General features: G+C 35.5%; 1 protein-coding gene across 1 annotated transcript in view; it reads right to left on the reverse strand.

The window, feature by feature from the left end:
- CADM2 (cell adhesion molecule 2) overlaps nucleotides 1–12,181 on the reverse strand; it is a 417,999-nt gene that overhangs the window by 195,164 nt on the left and 210,654 nt on the right. The window contains exon 6 of the mRNA XM_042782039.1: nucleotides 12,077–12,167. Within this exon, the coding sequence (XP_042637973.1) occupies nucleotides 12,077–12,167 (91 nt within the window). The remainder of the gene's footprint in view (nucleotides 1–12,076; nucleotides 12,168–12,181) is intronic.

Raw genomic sequence — 12,181 nt, forward strand, 5'->3', positions numbered from 1 at the left:
AAGGAGTGGCTGGTGGTTTTGAACTGCCAACCTTCTGGTTAGCAGTCAAATGACTTAGGCACTACACCACAGGTACAAAACAAACCACTTATCAGTAAGTTGTGTTAGTGTGTTTCAGAATGACATCAGCTCCAACTTTGACACATATTATGAAAAATAATTCTAGAAAGACAGAAGTAATAAACTTTACTGAGTAGGATTTATTGAACAGTGTTTGAGAATTCTAATATTTGAGCTTTTTTAATGCTAAGAGTGATGTTTTGTTTCTGTAACTTTCCTACAATTACCAAGTTGGTGACTTTTTTTTTCTACAAAAATGCAAATGAGATTTTTTAAATCTTGTAGAATGATTAGGTGTAATTTCATAATCTTTATATTTAAAAAAGAAAGAAAGAAAGAACCAAAGGGGGGGGGGGACTACAGATCTTTAAACCCAGCCAAAAATTGCATACACTGAAAGTCTAGTAAATGTATATGACAGCACCATTCCACAATGATATCTTAAGTATATTGAGACATTTTCGGGTAGAGTTTCCCACTGAACATTTACATAATTCTTCAAAATAATTGGCTTTTTGTTGCAAGAAAACTGCTTACCTGGTAGTGCTCAAGAAATACATTTCCTCTATGGATGTATAATCATAGTTTTGCAAGCTCTTATGGGACTTTCACAAGACATTGGAACATTTAATTGAAAGTGATTGAGTGCCCAACACACCACAGATGCTCAGCATAAATAACAGCAGTAGAGTTTACTGAGAGTCAGCTTCTTGTTTCAAAAACAAAACCAAATATATTCGGTCTCATTTCCAAGATAATCCCTTGTGAATTCCCAGAGAATCAACATGTGATTAAATTCTGAAGCCATGAGGAGAACCAAAAGACCATGTGGGCTTCAGGAAAGAAACTCATGTAGGAAGAACAGTATATGGATATACATACATAAATTAAGGTAAAAAACATAGAAGTGATATTCAATACTATTCTTTTGAAAACATTTTAGAAGCTGACTATATTGCTTTTAATTTTTAATTAATCAATTGTGATTGTTTTATATCTCCTTAGATATCAACATACTTGAAAACAAATCTAAGTGCTCTGTAACATTAATTTTCCAAAAGCTACAGGTATTAGAATAACCATAGAATAAGGAGACCCTCTTAATTTTAGCCCATCAATTGTTTTCGTGACATATTAATCACAATATTCAACAACAAAGGTATGTTTTTAACAATGGTTTCTTTTGACTTTCTGCTTATTCTACTTACCTTCTAGGTCATGGAATTATGCTTTCATAGTTTGTTTATAATTTATAAACTTAAATATAAAGTTAAGAATGTATTATAATCCACTTTTCTAAAATAAAACTAGCAGTAGAAAATTATTACACACTTACACATAAAATCTTGGCAGGAACTATTTAGATATATTAAGAAACAATTTACATATCCTAATACAGGTTTGATCTTACAGAACTATTTTGTTTTTAACTATCTGATGGAAATACTGGTTTTACAAGGCTTTAGTTAAAACTCTCTCATATTCTTCCAACCTCTTTCAAACTAAAACCAAACTGACTACTGTGGAGTTGGATCTGACTCATAGCAACCCCTCCCTGGGTTTCCAAGGTGGTATCAATACGAAAGTAGATTGCCCAACCTTCCTTCTAAGGAGTGGCTAGTGGGTTTGAACTGCCAGTCTTCTGGTTAGCAGTCAAATGCCTTAGACACTATGCCACCAGAGCTTCTTCCAACCTCTTTAGGTAATTTTATTTTTAAAAAAGAAGAAGAAGAAGTAGAAGGAAAAAAAAAAATTAATGTCATATAATAAATGAAACCACTGAACAAGAAAGTATAATCATTGGTGCTATTAATATAAAAAAAGATTGTTAGCAATCCCGGGTCCTGTGTGACTGTGAAGGTCATATACCTCCATAAGCCTTATTTTCCTCACCTACAAAATGAAAATAAGGATGACAGTCTTTGTAAGCATTTTATAACAGTTTTTTTTTTTTTTGTGTAGTTCGAATGTGACAATAAAGAGATTACTTGGAAAACTGGAAGGCACTACGCTAAAGCAAGGTCTTATTTTTCACAGACTCTGTGTTCTTGACACCTACAAGTCATGACATTCACACAGTTCTTTAAAGCTTTCTAGATCATTGGCTTTGGATTTCGGACAAAGCTCACTAATTTGGTAGTTGCTTCCACCCCAACAGGGATGCTCCACACTGTAGCCTATTCCATAGCTGTGAAACCAGAACTCATTCTTTACCTCTCCCAGACCTTCCAAACTTCAAAAACTTATTTTATTTATTTATTTTTTGGTTTTACCTCAGTACCAAAAGGCCTGGGTGTTGGAACTAAAGATATTTAGTTAAAGTCTCCCATTTTTATCCATTTTACATTTTATGACCTAATAAGAATCCATTCCTTTGTCTCTGTTCTCTGTGGCTTATTATTATTTAACCCAAAATAAAATAGCCATGTTGATTTATTTTGCCATGACATCAGGCTTTTCTTTATTTTTCTTTTGGATATGCTTTGAAAGCTATAGTTTATTATATATATATATATATATAAACAAACAGCAACAACAACAACAAAAAAGCTCTCTGCCATCTAGTCAATTCTGACTCATAGCCATCCCCTTTGTGTTGCCAAGGCAGTAAATCTTTATGGAAGTAGATTGCCCAGCCTTCCTTCTATGGAGTTTCTGGTGGGTTTGAACCAGTTACTTTCTGGTTAGCAGTCAAATGCCTTAGAAACTATACCACCAGAGCTCCTTATATCTATATATATATAGATAGATATACATAAAGTGTTGGAAATTCTGAATTTCAAAGTTTGGGAAGACATTAAAGATTTTAACTCAGGTTCCAGGGCTACAATAATAGCCCAAGTATTAGTGAATATACTATATACAAAATTCATACTTCTGAGTCTAAACTTTAGTAAAATACACTGTATGTAATTCCTTGAACAAATAATGATTTACCATTATTGTTATTATCATAACTCTTGTGTATATTGTTTATTATGAAATTACCTGGAGCTAAACATGTCACACATTTTTATCATTAATCCTTAAAATATTTTTTACTACATTTTAAGTTTTTATTTTAGAGATGAAAAAATAGGTGGTGTTATTGATTTGCTCTGGATGACTTAGGTCATAGAAATGACAGGCTTCCTCTCAGTAAAACCTGGATCTCCATCCCTTTTTCTATTGCACCACTTTTTGTGCCCAGACTATGAGAAATTAGGAATTGGATATGAAAACAAACACAACCCTAATGATAATTAGAAGTTTTCTATGTGGAAGAAGAGATGCAAATATTTCATAAATTAGTATCTTTATGTACAATTTCTTTAACATATATCTTTCAGATGTATGAGTATATCTTTTATATACTTGGTTGAATCATATGAATTAGTGTTATCATAGATCAATATTCTTATTTCAAAATTCAAATTTTGTCCCATTTTGTCTAGCAATGTTTCACTGTGGATGATAACTTGCCTCTTTTAACTCCTAGTTTTGCCATTTCATCTGGTTGTCTTATTCAACAATTAGTAAAAGGCTTGGAATTTGTGAAATGGAACATACAGGCTGAGAAAATTGGCTTGCTATAAATCTGTACTACCTCAACTGATATTTCATATTTCTTAAAAGAAGTCTAGATTATGCTAGGAGGAAATGTGCTAATGGGTTCTTATCAGATTTCCTCTTCTATTGCGATCATTTCCAAACTGGATGTATAATTGATCCTCTAAAACACCTCACTAGTTATAGTGTGGTATGTGATCTATCTTCCTAAAGATTAAAATCTTCCTTCTTGTATAAAATAGGGATGTTATGTGCTGTGAAATTATGCACACTAGATTTATGCCAAAGACATAACAAAAATTGTGGTTACCAGGAGGTAATATAACAAGTACAACATAAACATTGTGCTGGATACACAGAATAATTTATCAATATACATAATCACTTTCTTGTATGGAATAAATGCAAAATACACATTCATTTGACTGAAAATACTTCATTGCCTTTTTGAAGTAAATTGACAAAGTGTTAAAAATTTGCTTAAAATGAATGATGTTTTTTTTAGTTAAGCATGTGGAGGCAACCCACACCTTTTAAGATCATGACTTCAATATAACATAAAGCCTTTTCCCCCACTCTCATAAACAGAGAAATGCTGCAGCCTGAGAGCTATCTGGGAATTCAGCCAAAAAAGAAGATGGTTGCAAAAACTCTGGGGACTAGAAAGAAAAGTGGCTGACATTAGCTTGGCCCTCACTTTAAACTAAAATTAAAACAATAGACAGATTTGTACAATAATCTCTCTTTTAAGGAAAGAATAGAATGCCTTTATAGCAGTGTCAAATAGAATAATTTGGTCCTGGCCCAAGTTGTGCAGCTGTTCCATAGGAAAATGGCAAAAAGCATCAGTCCAAAGCAGGCAAATAAGGAATGATTGTTCATAAATAGTCACTAGAGCCCTCACATTTAGAAACAAAACAATATTAGCAGACAGGAGGACAGGTTGGGCATAGGAGTCTCAGCACAAGTTGAGCCCCGTCAGCAATTTGTGATTGATACAAAAGAATTTTTTTCCCCGTTTCATCTACTATCAATATGCCTATTAGCCATGAATGAGCTTTTCTTATAGGAAATCATATATTGGCCAAGTATTTAAAATATATATATATAGAAAGAGAAGCTTTGTCATGAATTAAAAATATTATTTAAGACAGCTATAAGAGCTTAGTGCCTAAGGCACTTGACTGTTAACCAGAAGGCTGGTGGTTCAAATCCACCAGGCGCTCCTTAGAAGGAAGATGGGGCAATCTACTTCCGTAGTGATACGGCCTCAGAAACCCAAGGAGGGGTCATTATGAGTCGGGTCTGACTCGACGGCACATAATAAAAACAACATAAGATACAAAGGAATCATGCACCAATTATTCATCTCCTATTCTCACCTGCTTATTAGTGGTAGATCAGGTTGTTGTTGTTCTTATTTGCCATCTAGTAGGACCCAACATAGCGATCCCTCCTTGAGTTTCCGAGGCAGTATCCCTACGAAAGTAGATTGCCCCATCTTCCTTCCGAGGAGTGGCTGGTGGGTTTGAACTGCTAGCCTTCTGGGTAGCAGTCAAGAGCCTTAGGCACTACGCTACCAGAGCTCCTGGTAGATCAGGTAAATGATAGGAATTAGTGTTCCGAAAGGGAGTCGCTGGGTAGCACAGATGACTAAGTGCTCCCCTATAAGTTAAGTCAGAAGGTTGGCTGTTTGAACCCATCCAGAGGTACTTTATAAGGAGATAAGATAGCATAGTGCCTAAGGCACTTGATTGCTAACAAGAAGGTTAATAGTTCAAACCCACCAGCCACTCCACAGAAGGAAGATGAGACAATCTACTTCTGTAAAGATTTACAACCTTGGAAACCCAATGGAGATTGCTATGAGTCAGAATCAACTCAATGACAATGGGTCTTTTTGGGTTTTTACAGGCACCTTGGAAGACAGGGATGGCAATCTGTTTTCAAAAGATCACAAGACTTGAAAACCCTTTGGATAAATTCTATTCTGCATACATGGTTGCAGATGACTCAATGGTAATTAATAACAAAAACAACAGTGTTCCAGAAGCCAGTCAGAAGCTAACCCATAGTGCTTCTTCCAAGTTGTCCCAAAATAGCAAAATGGAGAATGAGGTGCAAGGGCTGAAATGTAATGGAGAAGAACTTTGGCAGTGATTACTAGTGTAAAACAAGCAGTTCTAACCTGCTCATTTGGTATATGTAACATCACATACTTCTTTTTAACTATCACACTTTACAGTCTTTTTATTATTATTATTTTTTCTTAAAATATGGACTGCTTGTCTTTTATGTTTCATTTTAAAACTCCTGTTTGAATGAAATTTTTTTTGTCACTTCTCTTCCACTTTTTCTGGTTCATTTTCTGAAATGGGTGGTCCTCTCATTATCTTGTTTCCTACCACCTACTAACTCCCTGTTTAATCCATTAGAAATTACCAAGACTTGAAAACCCTTTGGATAAATTCTATTCTGCATACATAGTTGCAGATGACTCAATGGTAATTAATAACAAAAACAACAGTGTTCCAGAAGCCAGTCAGAAGCTAACCCATAGTGCTTCTTCCAAGTTGTCCCAAAATAGCAAAATGGAGAATGAGGTGCAAGGGCTGAAATGTATGATCTCAGCTCTTTACGATCAGTAGCATTTCCTTCTAGGAAAATCCGATGATTTGTTTTAGTCCTCCATTGTTTTAATCTTTTCTGACTCATCTGGCACTGTTGGAGGTAGAATAGAAACTAAAGAAGGACTAGAAGTTAGGCAATTTTTAAAGAAGTTAGTATCTTCATCTATTGGCAAGGTAGAAGTGTGGTTACTTTGAAAATGCAGAAGAGTTGATTTCAAGATGACTGTTGTTATTGTTGTTATGTGCTGTCGCATTGGCCCCGACTCATAGGGACCCCTCCTTGGGTTTCCAAGGTGATATCACTATGGAAGTAGATTGCCTAACCTTCCATCAGCCTTCTGGTTAGCAGTCAAGTATCTTAGGCACTATGCTACCAGAGCTCAAGATGATTAGGAAGAACATAAAAGAGTCAATGGGCTAAAGGAAGGAAGGAGTCAAGAAGCTGACTACAACTTTCATGCCAATGTTCTGGTGGTTTTTAAGGAGAGAAAATGGTAATAAGACTAGGATAAGGATAAAATTCAAAAGAATAAGTTAATATATATTTATTGGTGGACCATAGTATATAGAATACAATATTGGGATTGATAAGGATACAGACAGAATATGATGTGTACCTTTATCCCTTATGGTGTTTATGAGTTAATTAACAGAACCTACTATTTTAGTTAGAAGTTGCTTTATATTGCTATAAATTCATATTGGAAATGGTCATTGTGATGTGAATTTGAAATGTTTTAGAAGAAAGCATAAATATAGAAAAAAAAAAACCTGATAAAAGAGGATGCCAACAGTAAAATATATTATGAGACTAGCTACTATTTGGTTGTTTTTTTTTTTTTTTTTTCCCTGAAAGCATCCAAGAGTTCAACTTCAGTGCTGAAAATTATTGTTTCTTCTTGTGGAGGATGTCAGGTCCATTCTAGGTTTCTGGTTTTCAAAAGTACTTTTGGCTAATAATAAGAGGCAATTTAGACTCTGCAATTGAAATAGCAGACAACAGTTCAAAGTGTATAAGTTTCAGGCAATTTAGACTCAGCAATTGAAATAGCAGACAACAGTTCAAAGTGTATAAGTTTTGGGCAATGAATGAACTAGGTTCAAGTTTGACTCACCCCTTTAAAAACTGCATAAATGAGGAAAACATGGTCAACATCATTGGGCTTTAGTTTCCTCTCTATACAGTATGGACTCTTTCTTGGTGGTGAAGTGTCTAGGGCATTTGACTGCTAATCAGAAGCCTGGCGGATCAAACCCACCCACCACTCCTTGGAAGGAAGATGAGACAATCTACTTCCATAGAGATACCACCTCAGAAACCCAAGGAGGGATTGCTATGAGTCAGAACCCACTACACTACACAGCAGTGAGCTTGGTTTGGGGCTTTAGCTGCAAAGTGATATTAATCAGGATTCTTCTGAAAAGGGAGACATTGTCTATTTCCTAAACTTCCTTACCTTCACACACTTAAATGAAATACTTTTCTACCCTCTTTAGTGGAGAAAATTATTAACCACATCAAGCTTATTTCTAGGTAACTGAAGTACAGAAACCTTACAATAACACACATTTATTCAATCTTACCTGAGCTGAGTGATATGGACCACTTAAATATCTAATTATATAAGTACCCACAATTTAATTATTCACATAAATAAAATAAAGTCTCAAATGGTGTTGGTTGGGAGTGGTCATGGACTCTCACAGAGCACTGATAGGCAATTAGATGCTGTTTAAGCAAGGATATAATTATTTTCCAACATTGTATATAATTCCCATCTTCACTTCATTTAATTGCTTACATTATACACATATTCCAAATAGTAAAACAATAAGCAAACAAACAAGCAAAAATAAAGCAAAAAAAAAAAAAAAGAAAGAAAGAAAGAAACTTACATTGGGACAGATCTGAAGGAGAGGAGAATAATTAACACTTGTTTGCTATGTCCTGATCTTGCTCATGTTCCTTTAATAATTCTTATAATTAAATTATAATTATTCTTATAAGAACCTTGAGGTTGTTAACAGTGAGATAAGAGCAAAATAGAGAGAAGGAAAAAAGAACTAGATGGAAAAGTATAAATAAAAGCAATAATAAAGATAGACATGGGAAGGATGTCTGGTGTTCAATACTGTATTTGATCCCTTTAGGAGCTCTGGTGGTATAGCGGCTAAGGCACTTGACTGCTAACCAGAACACTGGAGGTTCAAAGCCACCAGCCACTCCTCAGAAGGAAGGTTGGGCAATCTACTTCGTAGTGATACTGCCTCGAAAACTCAAGGGGGGATCACTATGAGTCGGATCCGACTTGACAGTAGTAAAGTTTTTTTTTTTTTTTTTTATGGCTATAGTAACAAAATGCATGCTTATAAAAACAGAAATTTGTTTTTGTACTGTTCTGGAGCCTTGGAGTCAAAGCTCGGGGTGTCAACCATGTTGACTACTTCCAAGGCTTTAAGGGAGAGTGTTCCATGTCCATCTCTTTGCTTCTGGTTGTTCTAAGAATTCCTTCATTTGCAACTGCAGCACCACATGACATTTTTTCTCTTTCTCAGTATATTTTCTCCTCTTTTATAAGGATATTAGTCATATAGGAACCCATCCTACTCCTATATGACCTCATGTCTTATTCACATGCATGTAATGACAAAAGAAAAAAAAAAATCAGGAGTAAAAATTAGGAAGTAGTTATGGAGGAAGCTGACCAGAGTCCATCACATTTCTTTCCCTAATTAACATACTGCTTGCAGTCAAAATTCTTTGTATAAGCTATACTGCTGCTATGTACTTGTCACATGTAGAATGCATACTGGTGTGGAACTATGTTTTCTAGAAGTAAAAGGTAAGCACTATGAAAGTGACCGGAACAGGCTATATGTAGCAAAATCACTAAAAAAAAAAAAAAAATGCCTTTTGTGATTTAAAAAAAATGTCTTAGAAAAGTTTTTTTAAGCAATAGAAAAATAAGGAATTAATTTATAAAACACTCTTTAAATCAGTATGTATGCTGTGTGTTTGTTTATGTCTAGAAGATAAGTAACATGAGAGAGAAGAGTTTTGGAGTCTTTATCAAAACTGTGGTAAAGAATGTGTGCATTCAATCAATTTTTATGTGTTGATGAGTCAACTCTGACTCATCACAACCCTTTTACATCAGAATGAAGTATTGGGTAGTCCTGACCATATCCTTCCTCTATTTAAGCCCATTGTTGCAGCCACTGAGTCAATCCATCTTGTTGAGGGTCTTTTCCTTTTTTTCTGACCCTCTACTTTGCTGAGCATGTTATCTTCTCCAGAGACTGGTCGCTTTTGACAACATGGCCAAAGTGTGTGAGATGACATCTGGTCACTCTCATTTCTAAGTAGAATTCTAATTGCACTTCTTCCAAGACAAATTTATTCCTTCTTCCAGCAGTCCATGGTATTTTCAGTATTCTTCCCCAACACCACAATTTAACGGCAACACCTCTTCTTAGGTCTTCTTTATTCACTGTCCAGCTCTAGCATACATGTGTGGCAATTGAAATTAACATGGGTTGGTGTAGGCGCATCTTGGTCTTCAAAGTGAGATGTTTGCTCTTTAATGCATTATAGAGGTCTTTTGCAGCAGATTTGCCTAGAGCAATACAATGTCTGATTTCTTGACTGCTGCTTCCATTGCTGTTGATTGTGGATGCAAATAAAATGAAATATTTGAAAACCTCAATCTTATCTCAATTTATTGTGATGTTGCTTAGCTCTGGTAGCATAGTGGCTAAAGCACTTGACTGCTAACCAGAAGGCTGGCGGTTCAAACCCACCAGCCACTCCTCGGAAGGAAGGTTGGGCAATCCTACTTCCGTATTGATACTGCCTCGGAAACCCAAGGAGGGGTCGCTATGAGTCAGGGCCGACTCGACGGCACATAACAACAACAACAACAACATGTTGAGGTGTAATCCATTGTAGTGGTCTTTGATTTCATCAGTAAGTGCTTAAGTTATCTTCACTTTCAGCAAGCCAGGTTGTGTCATCTGCATATTACAGATTGTTAATGAGTCTTCTTCCAATCCAGATGCTGCATTCTTCTTCCTATAGTGCAACTTCCTGGATTATTTGCACAACAAACTGATTCAATAAGTGTGGTTAAAAGATACAACCCTGATGCACACCATTCCTGGTTTTAAATCATGCAGTATTCCCTTGTTCTGTTCGAATGACAGCCTCTTGGTCTATGTACAGGTTCCTCATTAGCACAATTAAAGGTTCTGCAATTCCCATTCTTGGCAATGTCATCCATAATTTGTTATGATCCACACAATGGAATTCTTTTATGTAGTCAGTTGTTGTTGTTGTTAAGTGCCATCAAGTCGTTTCCGACTCATAGCGACCCCATGCACAGCAGAATGAAACACTGCCCGATCCTGCACCAGCCCCGCAATCCCTGCTATACTTGAGCCCATCATCGCAGCCACCGTGTCAATCCATCTTGTTGAAGGCCTCCCCCTCTTTCGTCGGTCCTCCACCCTACCAAGCATGACAGCCTTCTCCAGGGAATGGTCCCTTCTTACAACATGACCAAAATAGGTGAGACGAAGTCTGGCCATTCTTGCTTCCAAGGAGCATTCTGGCTGCACTTTCTCCAGGACAGATCTGTTAGTTCTTTTAGCAGTCCATGGTACTTTCAGCATTCTTCGCCAGCACCACAACTCAAAAGCATCAACTCTTCTTCGGTCTTCCTTATTCATTGTCCAGCTCTCACATGCATACGAGGCAATTGGAAATATCATGGCTTGTGTCAGGTGCACCTTAGTCCTCAAGGAGATATCATATTTCTTGTTTTCTTTACTTGCAGGCACAATCCTGGATTCATTCAGTATAGTATAGTCAATTGCTATATAATTTAAAAAGTTAAAATTTCAAGCCACTTATGTTAGAAATTCTGAAAGAAAAATTCCTCATGGGATAATATTGAGCCTACATCTAAATATTTTAAATCTTATTGGGAGCAAATTTTTAGTAAATTAACCAGATTTACACAGAAACCATCCAATATAATTATATACAGAGGACAATTAAATTCTACTTATTAAAAATTTAAGCAAGAATTGAAATAGATTGGAGGCTTTTATTTTAAATCAAGAAACTTAGTTAAAACTAAGACTCAAATCTTACCATACTAAAATGAACATATTCCTTTCAAATATTACTGTTTTTCAATACTCTATATTTGGGGATTTATATTTTGTATATTAAAAAATAGGTATTCTGTGAGGTAGCTTTAAATAAATAATGTTACAAAGAGTTGAAGTATAATAGTAAAATTATTTTACAACTGCAAACATTAAGCTTGTGACTTTTTCCACTTAAATTGCTTCAAAGTGTATCACCTTCACATGAATGCTGCATCAGAAATATAACTTTGATTTTCCTGATTATAAAAATGATTCCCTGTGTAATATTAAGAATGGGACATATTTTGGGGATCATTCAATATAGCCAAACTTTTTCATAAGAGAACTAAACTCAGCAATGTATAACTTGTATTAGTCTGATGATGTAAACTATGACTGATTAAGCTCATTGCCTTTCAGGTTGAAATATCTTGCTGGGGGAGGGGGGGAGGGGAGGAGAAAATTACAGCTGGAAACCTTCCCAGAAACTTCACTAGATGACAAAGTAAAAGACCAATCTTCCACAGACACTTAATGAAGACACGGTTCAGGGGTTTTTCCGTTCTGGAGATCACTTTGCCACCAAGAAATGACAAAAATAGTAGATTTCTACAGTTAAAATTTCCAATCAAAACAGGATAAAGAAAACAGTAAAAATCTTTATTGCTCATTAAATCACTTACAGTGGTTTTCCTTTGGATTCACAAGTCAAAATTAAAGGCTGTCCTTCTTGTGGAAAAGGAGTGGATGGTATAATCTTGACTGATGGTGTATCTAGAAAAAAAAAA

This window comes from Orycteropus afer, unplaced genomic scaffold, assembly GCF_000298275.1.
Source record: "Orycteropus afer afer isolate SDZICR_OR568_19922 unplaced genomic scaffold, OryAfe1.0 scaffold00225, whole genome shotgun sequence".
NCBI classification, from domain to species: Eukaryota; Metazoa; Chordata; class Mammalia; order Tubulidentata; family Orycteropodidae; genus Orycteropus; species Orycteropus afer.